The following is a 19323-nucleotide window of genomic DNA, read 5'->3' on the forward strand; positions in this document are numbered from 1 at the left end:
GGCTTAATTTGCTCCCTGTGACCTGCTCTAGCCAAAAGTCAATCTGTAGAATTCTGTATTAGCTGAAGTTTCCAAACTGATTGCAGAATTTTGCCTAAAGTGAAATTTGAAGTGTATTTGTAGGGTCCTTCTCAGATGAAATATCTGTAGAAATGTCATGGATTATTGAATAAATGTCAAGCATATTAAGAATGTTTTCCAAACTATGTGTATCTAGGAACCCTTCAGTAGTTTTTATTTCAGCTTCTCATATGTAAAGACTTTCTTTCTCTGTCTGATTCTGGTCCATCTCTATTTTTTTCTGTCTTCCTTGAGTCCCACAATAATTTCCACCTGCCTTTACTTCTACTCTTTCCCCAAACCCCACAAGCCATCATACCTTGATTACTCTTGAAGAAGTTCCTGAATTCCCTCCCACCAAGATTCCCCCCCAAAGTTCCTTCTCTCTGCCCCCAAAAACACAGAGAGCGCTTTGTAGGCCATTAAATAAATTCCAAACCAGAGAAATTGCTCCTTGAAGGAAAACTGGCTTGTTTTGAGCCAAAACTTTACAACAGGTTCTGGATCTGAAGCCCTCCCTATGTGCTTCTGCAATGGGGAAGACAAAAATTAATATAAAATCAAAGGAATGTCCTTTTTCCTTCATATGTGGTGGAGTGATGCACTCCCATGTGGAGGGGAAAGGACATTCCTTTGATTGTATATTAATTTTTGTCTTCCCCATTGCAGAAGAACACAGTCAGTAAAAGTGAAAGTACTTCAGATGTTTCTGTTTTTGTGGTTAGAAATAATTTCTCACTTTCACTTCTAGCCATTAGAAGGTGTGAAGTCTTTTTAATCCCTTTTAAAAGGTCTGCCTGTTCCTGCAATGGGGAAGGAGAAATATAAAACAAAGGAAAGTCCTTTTTCCTCTACATGGGTGTAGAATGATAGTCCAAGGAAGGGCTTCAGATCTGGAAGCTTTTGTAGTTCAGTTCAAAGTTTATTACAGTCTATGACCAAGCTTTTGTAAAGTTCTGGCCTGAAACAAGCCAGATTTCACATTCTTTAGCCATTAAAAAAAAAAAAATCAAAAAAATCAGAGGAGTTGCACATAGCTTGGGGGGGAGGGGAGAAACACAGTCCTGCCAATGCAGACTAAATGTGTACCAGATTTCTTAACTGTATGCCCATCCATTCCAGAAATATTCAAGGAGGGGGGAAGGAGCATGCTGTGACCCCTTTTCATGAAGGCAAAGGGCAGATTCCTCTAAATGGTGGTGCAATTTATTTATTTATCGTATTTTTGTACTCCCTGATATGTACATTTCCAAGTGGTGTACACATTTTAATATTAAAAATCACAGATTAAAATAGATAAAACACAATAAAAACAATACGAAACAAATTATTAAAATTAATTATAATTAAAAGCTTGTGAGAACAGGAGGAACTTGAGGATCTTCCTGAAAACAAACAGAGAAGGAGATGATCTTATTTCAGCAGGGAGCATATTCCAAAGCCCTGGGGTAGCCACAGAGAAAGCCTGGTCCTGGACTGCCACCAGGAGAGCTGGTGGCAACTGTAACCGACCTCTCCAGAAGTTCGTAAAAGGTGACAGGGCTCATGACAAAGGAGGCACTCTCTTAAATAGTCCAGTGATGGTCCAAGGAGGATCTTCAGTTTCAGAGGTTTTTATGAAGTTTTGTAAAGAGCCCATAGAGTCTGAATCTGAACTAGTTGAAGTCGGATTGCGTCAAATCTGAATCTGAATTTTCGGAATGTGCACAGGCCTATTAACCATACACAATCATGCAATTGCATTATATTGTTTAGCAAGAGGGAGCTATGGTGCTGTGTCATGTATTTTTTTAAATAAATGTCGTAGCATATGAATGATACTCCTATTCTCTCAAGGACTGGTACTAGGTATTTACATATCTACTGGAAGTAACCCTATTCAAGTCTCACCAAACCATGTGAGATTCTGTATCTTCACATGGGGAAGCAAACAAGTTAAATATCTATTGTTGTTGTTGTTGTTGTTGCAGAGAGTCATCTTTACAGTTGCTTTTAACCATACCATGAGGCATTCTTTACCTGTATTGATGAATATCATTAGTAACTGGTATCTGCAAAGTTTAAATATAACTGAAAGCATTCATGTCTGGAGTAACCCTTTCTTTCAAGTAAGTAATTGCAAAATCCAAAGACTGATATTCTAAAATGAAGTAAGAGGGGAAAGGCTGTTGTGTAGACAGATTTTCTGTGTACCTATACAAATTTAAGTCACATTAGAAAAGATTGCAGGAGTACATGACTTCTGACCCATGAAAACAAACACAGGTCAATAGCCATGTACGGTGGCCAACCAAGTGCTTGACCATTTCCATGGTTTTGCACTCCCAGGCAAGCAGATAAACCAGATTTATCAAGCCCCTGTTATGCTCCCATATGTTTAAACATTAAAATATTTCCCCTTTTAACTTTGACTTTCCCCCTTTCTTTTTCAATCAACAACATCTGTTAATTTGCAGGAAGTTACCGAAAAAGTCTTCACATGGTCGCTGTACCTTGAAACTGTGTTACTAGGTGTCATTGCCACTGGGACACCACCACATTTTGCAATGGAGAATGCAGAAATTCAAAAGGTAACAAGTATTAAATCACATCACACACACACACACACACACACACACACACACACACACTCAATTGAGAGAAAATAGGAAAGGTCCCTTCACCTCCGGCTTCTGAAGCCACACATCTGAACTCAGCAAACTGTAGGTAAGGGTGAAAAGGGACCTGCAGTTCCCCTTGCCAAATTCCACTCTGAATCTTTGGTCAGGGTCAAATTTCACCAACCCTAACTCCAGTTTTGTAGTGCCAGCATTATGTTCAAAGCTGGCACTGCAGTTTGGGCCTGACGGGACTGGAGTTGAGGGAGGAAGCTCCTCCCTCAGCCCAGCCTGATTGGCTGTGCGTGTTGTCCATCTGTCAAGAAAGAAGCCAGCACAGCCAACTCCCCCACCTCTTTGCAGTCTCACTGTTATGGTAGAAAGGCCCCTCTCTCCAACACCCAAATGCGGATGGGAGAGCAGGGGTGCATGTCCATATAATGGCCCAACAAGTGGCTCCTCCCACCAAATTTGTTTCAGATGGATGGGTGGATAATTAGGAAGGTACATTGTTCCTTACTGGCCACTTACTTGCCTTCATGACTCATATTAACTGAACTCATTCAGCACAATAGAGCAATTCAGGACCAATGTATATGAAAGCATTCTGTTAGTCTGTGCGAATAATAATAAAAACTTCATCCAAGATTGCTGCTGGATGTACTATTCAGATAATCACTACTTTGCTAGCCTAACGCTGGTATGCTTCTGTATTTTAGAGGAGTAAGGATACTTAATCGTTTGGATTGTGCTGCTATTCTAAGGTAACCTAATACATTCCGGGACAGCTTGTTCTGTACTGTTGGTTCCATCAGTATCATGAAATGATCCAGAGGGCCACAGCTAATTTTCATAGTTTAAGGACCGGGGAGACCTACGTTCAAATACCCATTCAGCCATGAAACTAGCTGGGTGACTCTGGGCCAGTCACTTCTCTCTCAGCCTAACCTACTTCACAGGGTTGTTGTGAAAGAGAAACTCAAGTATGTAGTACACCGCTCTGGGCTCCTTGGAGGAAGAGCGGGATATAAATGTTGTAATAATAATAATAAGCCCCCAGTGAGGCACTACCTTGGCGTGGTTGTGGGGCTTGCATGCTCTGAGGAAGGTGAGAGCTATGCCAGAGGTCCAACCATACTGGACAGTTCTCACCAGAGGAACCAGACGAAGAGTGCCTCTCCCATCAACAATATGGTGAGATGTAACTTTAATAAATCTATACCGGATCGGTCATCGCCGGTTCAACAAGGCCCGTGCCAGGTGCTGGAGTCCCTGGACATCTGTTGGCAAGTGGGCAACAGGACTCAGGATCTTCAGTTGAGGAACCAGGGCTGAAGACTGCAAAGTTACTGGAAGAAACGTCGCTTAACTGAAGAAAAAAAAATACGGAAAATGCCAACAAGTAAATAATGATCTGCTATTACAAGTCTAGTCCAATTAGAAGAGGTTATTTAAAAAGAATGTACCAAATTTTGGAAAGAGAAGCATCCAGATACAGAAATAACAGAACAAAGGCTAGCAGACCAGAAAAGATTCATAATAAGAAATAAAGTATTCACAGGAGTTGAGCTGGAAGAACTGCAAAGAGCAACACAGGCTCAAGATATGGAAGAAGAATTACCACCAACTGAAGAAGTTGCTCAGGCGCAGGTGGAGGAGGTGTTGGAAATCGAGGATGCCACTGTTACTGAACTGTTTAAAAATCAAAACCAGGCAACCTCCCCTTTGCCTTCACCTCAAAAACCCAAATGCCGTTTAACAGAAAAGCAACAAGAACTAAAGCAAAAAATAACTGAGCACATGACCCAAACAACCACCAGGGTTCGACTTCCAGCTCTAAAAACAGTTGCCAAAAAACAACTTGCTCAGGCATTAAAAGATGTCAATGCTGCACTTGCAGAAATAACAACCAATAATTTGCAAGAAACAAACCAACTCATGTACAGTGCAGCAACAATAACAACACAAGAACTCGGATATACTGTAAAATCAGTGGACCTGTCAAAAAAGAAAGTAGTACATTACCTAAATGGAAGATTAGGTTAGAAAATAAAATCTCCAGGCTTAGATCAGATGCTAGTAAATTGAAAGATTTCTTTTTTTAAACATTTATATCCCGCTCTTCCTCCAAGGAGCCCAGAGCGGTGTACTACATACGAGTTTCTCTTTCACAACAACTCTGTGAAGTAGGTTAGGCTGAGAGAGAAGTGACTGGCCCAGAGTCACCCAGCTAATTTCATGGCTGAATGGGGATTTGAACCCGGGTCTCCACGGTCCTAGTCCAGCACTCTAACCACTACACCACGCTGGCTCTCACTACACCACACTGGCACTGATATGAAAGACAAGAAGCTGAAGAATGAAAACACCAAACAGTATCTGATCCAAAAATACCACCTAGATTCAAGGACAATTAGAGAAGTCCTGGAAATAATAAAGCAGCAAATAACAGCAATGTCAAAGAAGATTAGCAGATATGAAGCCAGAATTACACAACACAGGCAAAATCTCCAATTCCAGTCGAATCAGAGACGTTTCTACCAAAGCATAGAAGGAGAAACTGCAAGAAACCTAGAAACACCAAATAAAGAAGAAACAGTGCAATTCTGGGGGAAATTATGGGACAATCCAATAGATTATAAGAAAAAAGCAGGCTGGATGAAAGAGGTCAAAAATGTAACCAACAAATGCAAGATCTAATAATAACCCCAGAATTAATAAGTGAAAGAGCAAAGAAAATTAAAAATTGGACTGCTCCAGGCGATGATGAACTGCATGGCTTTTGGCTTAAACACCTACCAAGCCTTCATAAACAACTATCAAAACAGTTCAATCACATTTTGCAAGGAGGTGATATTGAACAATGGCTAACAACTGGGAAAACTCATCTCATCATGAAAGACCCAGCAAAAGGTGCACTTCCAAGTAATTATAGTCCCATAACCTGTCTGCCAACCATGTTCAAATTATTAACTGGAATAATAGCAGATGAAGTGATGCAACACTTATTAACTAACAAACAGCTTCCAGTTGAACAGAAAGGAAATTGCCCGAACACCAGAGGCACAAAAGACCAGCTGCTGATTGACAAAATGGTTTAAAAAATTGCAAGAGAGGAAAAACCAATCTAAGTGTTGCATGGATTGACTACAAGAAGGCCTTCGACCCATTGCCTCACACATGGATACTAAACTGTTTAGAAACAATTGGTGTCAGCAAAAACATTCAGATATTTATTTTTTTTAAAAGCAATGAGCATGTGGAGTACACAGTTAACAATCAATGGCGAGACACTTGGACAGGTTAGCATTAGAAGAGGCATTTGAGGGGACTCACTATCCCTTCTGTTGTTTGTAATCGCCATGACCCCACTTTCACAAATACTAAACAAAACAGGCCTCGGATACCAAACATCTAAAATATCCAGTAAAATTAACTATCTGCTGTACATGGACGATCTGAAGTTGTATGGAAAGTCCCAGTCAGAAATTGAATCACTGCTAAACACTGTCTGTATATTCAGTAGCGATATAGCAATGGAGTTTGGACTAGACAAGTGTGCTGCAATAATAATGAACAGAGGAAAAATAAGAAAAACAGAAGGAATAGAACCGCCTAATGGAAGCAACATCAAGAACCTGGAAGAGAAAGAACCTTACAAGTACTTGGGCATTCTCCAGGCTGATAACATTGCACACACTGAAGTTAAAAGAAAAATTGGAAGTGAATACAACAGGAGAGTTAGAAAAATCCTAAAGTCCAAACTCAATAGTGGGAACACCATACAAGCCATAAACACTTGGGCTATACCTGTTATCAGATACACTGCAGGAATAACAGACTGGACCCAGGCAGAGCTAGAGACGCTGGATCGTAAGACCAGGAAAATCATGACCATCAATCATGCTCTGCACCCCCGCAGTGATGTCGATAGGCTATACCTCCCTCGCAGCTCAGGTGGAAGAGGAATGCTGCAAGTCCATCAAACAGTCGAGGAGGAGAAAAGAGGCCTTGAAGAATATATCAAGGACAGTGAAGAAGATGCACTTCAAATGGTCAGTAACGAGAAACTATTCAACACCAATGAAACAAAGCAGGCCTACAAGAAAGAACAAGTCAAGAACCAAGCAGAAAAATGAAAAAATAAGCCACTGCATGGTCAATATTTGCACAATATAAGTGGAAAATCAGACATCACCAAGACCTGGCAATGGCTTAAGAATGGCAACTTGAAGAAAGAAACAGAGGGTTTAATACTGGCTGCACAAGAACAGGCACTAAGAACAAATGCAGTAAGAGCCAAAGTCTAAAAATCCACAACAAACAGCAAGTGCCCCCTTTGTAAAGAAGCAGATAAAACTGTGGACCACTTAATCAGCTTTTGTAAAAAGATCACACAGACTGACTACAAACAAAGGCATGACAAGGTAGCAGGGATGATACACTGGAACATCTGCAAAAAATACATGCTACCTGTAGCCAAAAATTGGTTGGACCATACAATTGAAAAAGTTGAAGAAAATGAAGATGTAAAAATATTATGGGACTTCCGTTCCGACTACAAAGAGACAAATATCTGCCACACAATACACCAGATATAACTGTAGTCGAGAAGAAAGAAAAACTAGTTAAAATAATCAACATAGCAATACCAGGGGATAGTAGAATAGAAGAAAAAGAAATAGAAAAAACAACAAAATACAAAGATCTACAAATGGAAATTGAAAGGCTGTGGCAGAAAAAGACCAAAATAATCCCAGTGGTAATTGGCGCCCTGGGTGCAGTTCCAAAAGACCTTAAAGAGCACCTCAACAGCATAGGGGCCACAGAAGTCACCATCAGCCAATTACAAAAAGCAACTTTACTGGGAACAGCCTATATTCTGCGACGATATCTATAACAACAGCAACAACATTGACAATAAAATTCTGGCATCCCAGGTCCTTGGGAAGGACTCGATGTCTGTACAAAACAAACCAGTCAGTAACACCTGTCTGACTGTGTAAACAAGAAATAATAATGATAATAATAATAAGAAGTTATACTGTCAGGAGTAGTTTAACTCTTATATAGGCAAAAATACTGATTAACATCCTGACTAACAAAGTAGGCTCTCCTTGTGGGACAGCAGCAACACACTGGGAGTCCTCGCACAACTCCCCCAGTCCCTCCGCATGTGCTCTATTGGCCAGAGTCCGTAGAGTCCAGAGTGTTCCTCCTGCTCCAGAAGGGCTCTGGGAGTCATTGATATGTTTCCAGTCTTGCAGAGCCTTTCCAGAGTGTGAGGAGCACTCCGAATTCTAAGCACTCTGGTGCAACAGCATGCATGTGGGGGGACAAGAGGAGTTGCATGAGGGCCCCCAACGCATCCCCACAGTCCCTCGAAGCACGCTCACTCCATTCGTCAGGATGTCAGCCACTGCATTTAACCAGTGTTTCTGATTGGTGCACCTTATTTGGATATTTTGGTTTGTACTCATCTTTTTACTTAGATTGGGTTTGAGTCTCCTCTTCCACCCTTGTAAAATATTTCCAATCATTCTGGGATATTTTTATTTCATCATTTAACTTGAGTCAATTTTCTTTAACTCACTCAAGTTACTCCTTCACCTTCCACCTGTTTTGATTTAGCCAGGGCAACCACAATGTTCAGTGCTTTGTCCCAGGCAAAAAATTTCTAATTTTTTTCAAAACTATGATTCATTTTACAGTATATATGACTAAATTAGCCAAAAGCCAGTTTCTGCTACACTCTACCCATAGCCTGACCCATTCAAGCACAGACGTGCCCCTATTTTCATCCATGAAATGTTGCAGGGTATGTACTCCTTGCTGTAAAGACCTCGATCTCTGGCATCACTGCACCTTTCTTTGAGCTACTTTCTATTTGCGGTTCACTATAATTTGTTTTCTTAATGGGATATAATCTTCTAGCATCTGGGTTCATTCATCTATTGGGGGGTGGGCCCTGTTTCAGTTCAGTGAGTTGGACTAATGATGTGTCATTCAGCTCTACAGTTCTGTGACTGTATGATCTGTTCAGTGTTGTATTCTTAACACCCATTTCGATTCATGTTACATAGACTGTGGGCTGATTTGGATTATTCCATCCTCGGCCATGCAGTTAGGAAACGGGTGCACCAAGTGGTGCAATCCTCCACAGATGTCCCAACTCCCTCCTTGAGAATCCCTTTATTGCATGGAGGCAGGAGCTGTTCATCCCAATGACCCCTCTACTCATGCTCCAAATACTTGTTTAAAGAAGAATTTAGAGCATGTGTAGAGAGACCATTCGATTGAACCCCCCACCTCCCATGTAATAAAGGGACATGCTGGAAAGGTGTTGGGATGTCCTCAGAGGATATCCTGATGTCCTCAGAGGCTATCCTGATGAGTGTGCCCTTGGCTCATCTCCTTTCTAATTGCATGGATGGGGATGGTATCATTATGTTAACAGACACTGGTCAAGTGTCTGCTAACATAATGCATTGCAAACCAGTTGAAGAGCAGAGATAGTCATGATTCTGCTGTGCCATAGAGATAGTTGTTAATTACCAGATAGTTTACCATTCTGTATTTTTAGGCACGTATATAATATTTCATTTTTGAACTCTCGCAGATCAAAGCCTATACACAACTTAAGATCTCAGGTCTTTATCCATCTGCTTACTGGTGTGGACAAGCACTAGTTGACATTCCTTTATATTATGTTATTCTGGTTCTGATGATAGGAATATTGTTTATGCTTCACCGTGGAGTGTATCTTTTTCCTGGCGAGTTACTTGCTATGGTAAGTTTTGTTTTATTTCAAATATCTTTCTGCTAGAGATAGAGATTATAGATGATAGGTTATAGATATATTAAAGAGTTTTTAAAAACCCTTCCGTTTAAGATGGTTACTAGTGCTCCCAAAACATGTAAATTGCAAGTTAAAGTGTTCATCCTAACTTCTGTAGCACGTAAAGGCTATATTATTTTTACTTTGGGTTTTGGATCTTCTGTACAGGATTTGGAACCCAAAGATGAAACACAGAATGCCAAAAAAGTTAGGTTCAATTCATGGAATGGAAGATGTGGCAAGAGCCTAGCTGGCCAAGGAGGTGGAGAAAGGGGCGATATCTGAGCCTCAGTATATTGTGCTGGTTTTACATATTAGATTCGATGCACCCACACATTGCCTTGGCCTCAGCTTGACACTGGGCCGAGGTGGGATGCATCCAAGCCTAATTTCAACTGGTGCACTTCTTCAATCACTTGCTACAGGTGCTCCTGATGAATTTTTACCTTCTGCATACTAACGTTCTGCACAGCAGCCCACAAATAGGCTGTTCAGATAATGTGATGCCAACAACACTATGCTGTAGATGTGCTTTCTCACAAGACCCAGGTGTGGTCCTCGAGAAAGCTGCACTGGATTCTAGAGACATTTTGAACCCCAGTACTGGTTGATCCTAAAAGAATTTTAGCCAGCTAAAAGTGGTATCAGAATCCTGAAGAATTTCAGAGCGGAGCATAGGAACATAGGAAACTGCCATATACTGAGTCAGACCATTGGTCTATCTAGCTCAGAATTGTCTTCACAGACTGGCAGCGGCTTCTCCAAGGTTGCAGGCAGGAATCTCTCTCAGCCCTATTGTGGAGAAGCCAGGGAGGGACCTTGAAACCTTCTGCTCTTCCCAGAGCGGCTTCATCCCCTTAGGGGAATATCTTGCAGTGCTCACACATCAAGTCTCCCATTCATATGCAACCAGGGCAGACCCTTAGCTATGGGGACAAGTCATGCTTGCTACCACAAGGCCAGCTCTCCTCTCCTAGCTAGAGCTAGATGATTTTCCCCAATCATATACATTTAGCATGACTGCAAATGGAGGAGATTCCATGGTTATTGCCATTTATTTTTGATTTCTGATGTAGACCTGCCCAGCTGTACTTTGCCCTAGTTCTCTCCCCAGTTAGGTGCACAGCTTGAGGTTGTCTAAGCTTCAGGTCAATATCACCCCTCAACAGCTGTCTTCTCATAAAAATCCCAACCTCCAACCCACACCCTACTAGGCATGTGCAAAACCCAAAAATCACAGTTTGGTTCAAATTCAGGTTGAATTTGAACTGAATTGCCTGCTACCGAACCGGTTTGGTTGAACTGACTGGCTGGTCTGGTCCGTTTGACTGAACAAGTTCAGCAGTTCAAGTGGCTATATTTGTAAAGGGGAATCTGGCGAGGATTCCTTTTTACAAATAAAGTGGTGGGGGAATCCTCTAAGGGGCGGTCAAGGGAGCAGCAAGAGAAGTCATTTAATGGTTTTATACACAACTGTTTTGAAGAATTTCTTGAATCAATGCCACTGAAGAAGGCTGAGAAACAGCCCAAACACGTCTGATATATTGTAAAGAACTATTGGATATATATTTATGAAACGGTGTTTTTATATGGACTTTATATTTATGAAACAGTTGGTGTTTTTATATGGACTTTGGTTTATGGTAAATAATTATTGGACAAATCTCTCTGAAACAGTGGATATTTCCATATGGATTTCCGAGATATGTCCATGGAGCTGCCTTAAGGACATCTTATAGACTTTTATTGCTATGACTGGGAATCATAGAAGAAATAATTCTGGAATTTTTGTCAGAGACTATATTTATTATTTATTAAAAATATCTATACCCTGCCCCTCCGGTGCACTACTGCTCAGGGTGCCTCACAACAATAAGATAGACAATAAGATATGTATATAGCCTTTACGACAGGAATGTGTTTTTAATGTGTGTTTTTAAGGTGTGAGTAATTGGGAGAATTTTAATATTTGGGATCTATATATTGGAACTAATGAAGTGTTCTTATTTATTACATAAATTTATTTAAAGAGGGATATCTTGTGATTTAAATTCTTCATATATTGAGATATTTCATTTGGGTTCATTTATGTGCCACTTACTGTTTCTTTGAACCCCAAAAGAGTTTTCATTCACCCAGTGGTTCATCAGGCCCAGATATTGCCCCTTGCTCCACTTTCTTAGCCAGCTTGGCTCTCACCGCATCTTCCATGCCATGAGCTGAACTTAACTTGTTCGACTTTCTGTGTTTCATTTTCCTGGTATTTGAACCCAAATTCAAAACCCAGTGCTAGGCACTAGGTGTCTGCTTGCCATGGGTAAACCCTCAGGTATTCAAGGCGAGCCTCTAGTCATATCAGCTTTGGAGCCCCTAACAGCATTTCCTTTTGCAATTGAACCAATGAGCCCCAGTCTGGGCTAGTGCCCCACTGACATTTTGCCAAAGCCAGCTTTAAAGCAAGTGGCCCCCCAGGTGATGCTTGCCGCAATGGGCATATTTTTGCTTAAACTTGCAGGAGGTGTGGATACACTTTCCTTGCAATTTCTGCTTGGCAAATGGGTTTGGTGAGTTCTCCAGACCAGAGGCCCCTTCTTCCAAAGAATCCCCCTTTGAACTAACCATCCTGTGTGCATCCCCTGCCATCAGCAAATGATTGCTGTCAGCCCATTTACCAGCCAAGGCCTTATCCTGAAATGAGATGGTCCTCCACAGCTCACTGTCATTCCTGTCTCATGGTGATCTTTGGCCACACAAATGTAGAAAAGTGTGGAAGAAGCATGAGGACCCTGTAAAGGAGCATGAGGACCCTGCGTATAATATCCAAATGTATAATATCACCAAAGAAGGGCCCTTCTTTGAGCCTGAGCCTGAAGCAACCCCCCCCCCTTATAGCACCACCCACCAACCTGTCCTTACCCCAACCAAACCCCAAAATTTCAGAGGTGCCACTCCCAGACATGCCTAGCCCCACTGAACCCACTGTTCCAGCAGGAGGGTCCTCTATACTGGCAGGCACCACTCCTCCTGTTATTGCCACCTCTTGTTCCCCAGCTGCCACAGCTGATCCTGATGCCATTGACTCTGATCGAGCACATTCCAATGGACTGATAAATGGCACCCAATATGATATGTACACATTTGTGGTGGCCACTCCAACCAAAGCCATTGTTGGTGACAAATCACTCAGTGCCAAAGAGGTCCTCAAGTCTGCATGTGCAGGCTATGGTGATAAATAACCTTTGCTCTCAGTTCTGGAAGAAGTGGGGCTATTGGATTGGTGTATAGGGCATATCCACAGGCAGAAAATGAAACACAGGGTTGTGCAAAGCTTTGGCTGCCAAATGGGGTTCAAATAGACATTGTCCAATTTGGCCCAATTCCACCCTGATAAGGCCACTGGCTGGTTTGGTTCAGTTCAGCCTCATTGATTCAGGCCAGTTCAGGATCCAAAGATCCACCTTGTCACGTACTACAGTAAGTACGAAGCTCACCTCTCTAGGCTTAGACCCAGCCCAACTGCTGGAATTGGGTCTAGTGAACGCGAAAAGAGTAGTGAAACAACGCTTTGTTGATATTGAGATCCAAGAAAACTGGGCTGCACTTCCAGAGTTTGATAGAGCTATAAGAACTAATATGGATCTTCTCCCCGCCAAATATCTGTCGACAATTACTTTCTCTAAGTTTCGATGGATATTCACAAGAGTAAGGGTTAATTCCTTTCCATCTGCACTTCTAGCTGGGAGGTTTCAAGGTGTGCCTTTAGAAGAACGACACTGCCATTGTGGGTCAGGAGATACAGAAACTGTCGCACATATCCTTCTCCACTGTAATCTCCATTTGTATCCCAGGGAACGCCTTATTGCTCCTCTAATATGTAAACTGGCAGATCAATCCAATGCTAACCTTGTGAAACATCTGCTTTCAGACAAAGATGCTTTAATTTCTATTCCTGTAGCTAAGTTTAGTTATATTGCTTTTAAAAGGTATAATGGGATATCACCCCAATCTTAAACTGTATATATGTATATACATATTTTAATGTTTACTGGTTTTTACTCTCTGTTTGGTCAATGGCTGTAAATAAAATTACATTACATCCACCTTGCCACAATCTCCTGACAGTGGCTGTTCCTTGTGTTTGTTTTTAGATTGTCAGCACTTTTGGGGACACAGAATTATCTTTTTTTCCTATGTAAGCCATTTTGAGAAGTTTTTTTTTTTAAAAAATTGAAAAGCAGGATATAGAACATATTACTGCTACTGCTAATAATGTTGAGACCTATAAAGATTTCCTGTGACATGAGCAATGCCGTGATCTGCATGCAGGGGTGGAGTGGATTCTGTCCTCAGTTCTTGTAATAATATTTTAGTAGGCGATGAATAACTCTAAGAAATGTCATTTCCCCCTGCAGGTTTTCTGCCTTATTGGCTATGTACCATCAGTAGTTCTGTTCAATTATGTTGTCTCTTTCACCTTTAAAACCATACGAAGCACTAAAGAATTTTGGTCCTTTGTTTTTTCCACAGTAAGTAATAGTGCTGTATTTAATTATTTTCTTCATTTATCTTAATTCAATAATCGTTCCAGTTTTCATATTGCTTATATAACATAAACTGATTAATTTGTATAAGAAATCCAGAGGCGTATCTAGGGAAAATAGCGCCTAGGGCAAACATTGAAATTGCGCCCCCTGTCCAAGCATCTGACACCCATCTTTCAGATAACTTTACCATAATATCAGCTGAAAAATACAAGTCAAGCTCGTTAATCTTTTAATATTTCAAAAACTATTTAGCAGTGGACTTAGCCAGACCAAAAAATGATGGAAAACTACAAATTTCAGTATTCTGGGGCTCATGAAATACCCAAATACTATGTGGAGGTGTACTTGGAAAACTAAACAGAAGTGCCTGTCTAATTCTCTACTATGCATTGTAGCATCACCATACATAAGTTTTAAAAATCAATGGAGAATTTGACTTTTCCCAGATACTCTGAAAATAATTAAAGGATATGCAGAGTAAACTGTGTCACTGCTTGGAATATATTCTAGTCATTCTGAAAGACAGTTAAAATGAGAGAAAGAGAGCAAGAAACTCCCAGTGGGCCTTAATATTAAGGATTTCACACTGATTCAAAGACAAACTCACCATTAATAGCCATATTAGCAAGACATAATATTTAACTCACTTATCACAAGAAGCAAAGTAAGAGCAAATGAATACAATCCTAGCTCATAAGCGTCATCTCAGTATTCACAAGCCCTGATTCTCTGTACATAGTGCCAATCTGAATATGTGTACAGTGTCTTATACTATATATTTATTATTATTTTTTTTACCCGTAGCCCCTTTGGGGGGCTTCCTAAAGGCTGGGGGGTTTTTTTTGCAAAGGTTTCCCCTCACCCCGCTGGCCTCTAGGGCCTCGCAGGGACGATTTGAGCATGCGCAGTGGCCGTTTTAAAAAATAATCTTTTTTTTAAGGCCACTGAAAACAAAATGGCCACCGCGCATGCTCAAATGGCCTCTGCAAAGCCTGGCATGACCTAGGGCCAAACAGAGGCCATTTGAGCATGCACGGTGGCCATTTTGTTTTTGGCAGCCATTTTTTAAATAAAAATTTAATTTTACAAAATGGCACCTGCTTCAAGTGGCACCCGGGGCACGTGCCCTGCCTGCCCAACCCTAGATACGCCCCTGAAGAATTCTTGTCTCAGTTATATTTTTCTTCAATTGGATTGGAACACAAGCCTGTAAACATTTAGTCATCTCTAAACAGCATGTGGTGTGTGTATGTGTGTGTGTGTCTGCTTGGGCCTCACTGACCGACTGACATGAAATTCCCAGACCAAACCAAAGGATAGAAATATGCAGTTTGACAGGTAGGTGCCAAACCTCACCCACTTTACCAGGAAAAAATAAATAAATTAAAAGCTAGAAAAAAAATTAATTTCCTGGAAAATGCAGGGAAACTCTTCAATTGGAAAAGCATGGGAAACGATGTCTTCTGACAAACTTTGGCAGTTTTCTCAGATACTTTTACAGAAGGAAGTCTGGACTTTCAAAGAATGATGAACAAACAAACAAAATATATTGTTTCAATTCAATTCCACAAAACTCACTTAAGAAATAGAAAAATATGAAAAAATTTGCACTAGATCACTTAATTGGTGTATCTCATTCCAGCACCTAGAATTGGTATTTTTAGGGGTTCTTGGCAGCAACACTAATTACATGCTCAAAACAAAGCAGAACTTCTGGTCATCAGCTAGCAAAGAGTGAGGGGAGAGTGTATGGTTATTTTGTGGCACAGGAGGGATGCTTGCAAACTGCTAGTCCATTTTACTAGTATTACTGTGAGTAACACTGGCATAATTCATGCGTGATGCATGAAAGCAAACTTTGCAGGCTTGGATCCCTAATCGTCTGTTCTCATTGTAAGTCCAGCAGAAACTATTTAGGTAAAGTGTGCCATCAAGTTGATTTCGACTCCTCCTGGTGCCAACAGAGGCCTGTGGTTTTCTTTGGTAGAATACAGGAGGGGTTTACCATTGCCTCCTCTCACGTGCAGTATGACATGATAACTTTCAGCATCTTTCTATATCGCTGTTGCCCGATATAGGTGTTTCCCATAATCTGGGAATCATACCAGCGGGGATTTGAACTGGCAACCTTCTGCTTATTAGTCAAGCATTTCCCTGCTGTACCACTTAAGGTGGTAGAAACTATCTACTGTTCCTTAAAAAAAACCCCAAAAACAGCTGTACTCTGCCAGCAAATAGATTAGAACAGTGGCTTATTCAGTGGTTAAAAGACTTACTCAATAGTACTACTCAGGAGTTACTCTAAAAGACTGCTTAATTTCAGTAGGACTACTCAGGAGAAATTTAGTTTGGATGTCAGTAACTGAATGAAAGTCAGTCACAAATTTTAATTCAGTTCAGTTTGATTAATGGCTTATTCCAGTCATGATTATTAATCAATAATAAACACTAACAAGCACAGATATTTAGATTAATCAGTCAGTCTGTCTTTATTGCATTTGACCAAAAGCTGTTTTGGTCAAAAGCTGTTTTGGCGCGCGCGCGCGCACACACACACACACACACACACACAAAAACCAGATACATAAAAACAGGCAGCAAAATGAAAACACATAACAATATAAAGCAATAAAGAGGCCTGTGCACAGACCTAAAAGACAAGATCAGGTCAGACCTGATCTCATCCGACTCTGAAAATGTCGGTTTGGTGTCCTTTGGACCCCTCCAAAAGTTGGGGCTGGAGTTGGGATCGGAGACAGAGAGAGGGTTGGGATCAGATTGGAGTTAGAAAGACTTGAACAATTTTTTAACAAGTAAAAGTTACCCAATACCAGAGAGTCACAGAGGAAGTGATGTAACAGCAGAGACTCCAATGGGAAGTGATGTAAATTTGCAGGATGAACCCAGGAATCAGCTGTTTGTGAGTGGAAAATCGTCTAAAAACCTTCTTTAAATGTTTTAAACAATAGATTTATGCACAGGCAGGTGGGCAGAGAGGGCAGAAGATGGAGTGATTGCAAAGTGTGGGGTGGAACATCTTGCTACTCTGACTTTTGTGAAGGGTCAGAGAAGTCTGACTCCAATTGGGGTGTTTAAGTTCGGGTTTGGACTCTCTCAGAATCCCTCCAAATTCACAGTAAAATTGGACTACGTCTGATTTTATTGATTCAACTTTGCACAGGCCTAATAATAAATACCTAGAATATTAACACTCCAGACTTTGGGAATAAAAAAACAATAAACTCCAAAATCAAATTAACCAGACACTACATTAACGTCGTACAGTATCATATGGTCAGAATCCTGCCTTATATACCTGGTGCTTAGATACTGTACAATTGAACAGATTAAATCATACTTGAATCTGGAAATATTATTTTCTTATATTGCTAAATACACATGTCATTGTGAGACAGTTAAACTAAAACCCCTTGGAGTTTTTGAAGTTCTGGTGAACAGTGCTGCAGGGACAGGCAGGGACAGTCCTGGTACTTCTCCCCTGCACAGGGTTTCAGCAGAGATGCAAAGCCCTTGGCTTTCTACATGGAAATCATGTGTCCAACCATTTATTATCATTCTCCCTGTCTTAGGAACATAGGAAGCTGCCTTATACTGAGTCAACAACAACACCAGCAACAAAAATTATTTATATACCACTTTTCAACAAAAAAGTTTCCAAAGCAATAAATAAACAAACAAGCAAACCAACCAAACAAACAAATAAATAAGATGGATCCCTGTCCTCAAAGAGCTCACAATCTAAAAAGTCAGACCCTTGTCAGGGTCCTTGTGACCCTTGTCACAATCTAAAAAGTCAGACCCTTAGTCCATCTAGCTTAGTGTTGTCTACACTATTGTCTGCCACAATTGTGGCAGCGGCCCTCCATGGTTTCAGACAGGAGCCTTTCCAACCCTTCCTGGAGATGCTGCCATGGATTGAACCTGGGACCATCCATATGCAAGTCCTATGGTGGACTAGTGTAAGGACATCCTAAAACAAATGACAAGGAATGCCCACTGAAATATACTGGTTCCTTCCAAGTGGCCATGGAATGCATTGAATTTCCAAATGGCCATCCCTATGGCATTTCTATGGCCATTTGGAAGGAACCATTGCATTTCAGTGGCTTTTCCCTGTCATTCATTCTAGTACATTCCCAAGAGCCTACATGATCCTTGACTTCTTGTAACAGAAACCCCGCCCCCTCAATTATTGCATCTATCTAAGTGAAGGATGTGGCCATTGGGATGGGTGTGGCTGCCAAGGCGCCTATGGCTATGGGGGCTGTCATGGAGAGCACCTGCACTTCTGAATTTGCGACTATACCATAGGAACATAGGCAGCTGCCATATACTGAGTCAGACCATTGGTCCATCTAGCTCAGTATTGTCTTCACAGACTGGCAGTGGCTTCTCCAAGGCTGCAGGCAGGACTCTCTCTCAGCCCTATCTTGGAGATGCCAAGAAGGGAACTTGGAACCTTCTGCTCTTCCCAGAGCAGCTCCATCACCCGAGGGGAAAAACTTACAGTTCTCACACTTCTAGGCTCCCATTCATATGCAACCAGGGTGGACCCTGCTTAGCTAAGGAGACAAGTCATGCTTGCTACCACAAAACCAGCTCTCGTCCCTATATCACTGCTGGCATGATGAATCCATAGAGGTAAACAGTTATTTTTTATATTTAATAAAGTGTAATTATGTTCATAATTATTCTTTTTCTTTTTCAGACAGCCTTGATTTGCATTGTTGCTGTATCTTTTACTCAACTGTACACAACCCCCACCATAGTTCACAGTTGCTTTTCTGTCTTCATTCCAATCTATCCTCTTATTGAGTTCTTTATTACTTTTGTACAGGTTAGTTTGCAAAGAATTGAAATGTTGATGAATATTGCCTGTGGTTTCAGAAGTGTTATGTGTTCAGAAGTCTTGCAAGCCCTGTGTGTATTTACCCTAAAGGAGCTGGGTAAATATAGCCTGGAGAAGAGAAGACTAAGGGGAGATATAGCCATCTTCAAATATGTGAAGGGCGGTCACATGGAAGAGGCATACTCTGTTGCTCCTGAAGGGCAGCAGGGCTAGAACCAAGGAGGGAGTTCTGAAAGCTCACAGTCTAAAAAGAAGCACAAGAGAGATGACAGCAAGAGCCACAGGAAAGGATGTTATGCTGGAATGAACAGCAGCAGTTGTTCTCCCCCTGTTAAATATGAGGGTCACCACTTTAAAAGGCAGCTCTTTGCCTAGTTAGCAGGGAGCATAAATAGGCTCAGCCATTGAGAATAA

The 19323-nt window shown here is 41.1% G+C and overlaps 1 protein-coding gene across 8 annotated transcripts in view; it reads left to right on the forward strand.

The window, feature by feature from the left end:
* LOC128344093 (cholesterol transporter ABCA5-like) overlaps window positions 1-19323 on the forward strand; it is a 91037-nt gene that overhangs the window by 56996 nt on the left and 14718 nt on the right. For all 8 annotated transcript variants that reach the window (XR_008315669.1, XM_053293585.1, XM_053293584.1 and 5 more), the window contains 5 exons: window positions 2031-2168; window positions 2517-2630; window positions 9277-9447; window positions 13908-14021; window positions 18769-18897. Coding sequence is in view for 7 of the 8 variants with exons in the window: in XM_053293585.1 (XP_053149560.1) it covers window positions 2031-2168; window positions 2517-2630; window positions 9277-9447; window positions 13908-14021; window positions 18769-18897 (666 nt within the window). In the remaining variant the exon portion in view is untranslated. The remainder of the gene's footprint in view (window positions 1-2030; window positions 2169-2516; window positions 2631-9276; window positions 9448-13907; window positions 14022-18768; window positions 18898-19323) is intronic.

Source organism: Hemicordylus capensis, chromosome 2 (genome assembly GCF_027244095.1).
Source record: "Hemicordylus capensis ecotype Gifberg chromosome 2, rHemCap1.1.pri, whole genome shotgun sequence".
In the NCBI taxonomy this organism is placed as follows: domain Eukaryota; kingdom Metazoa; phylum Chordata; class Lepidosauria; order Squamata; family Cordylidae; genus Hemicordylus; species Hemicordylus capensis.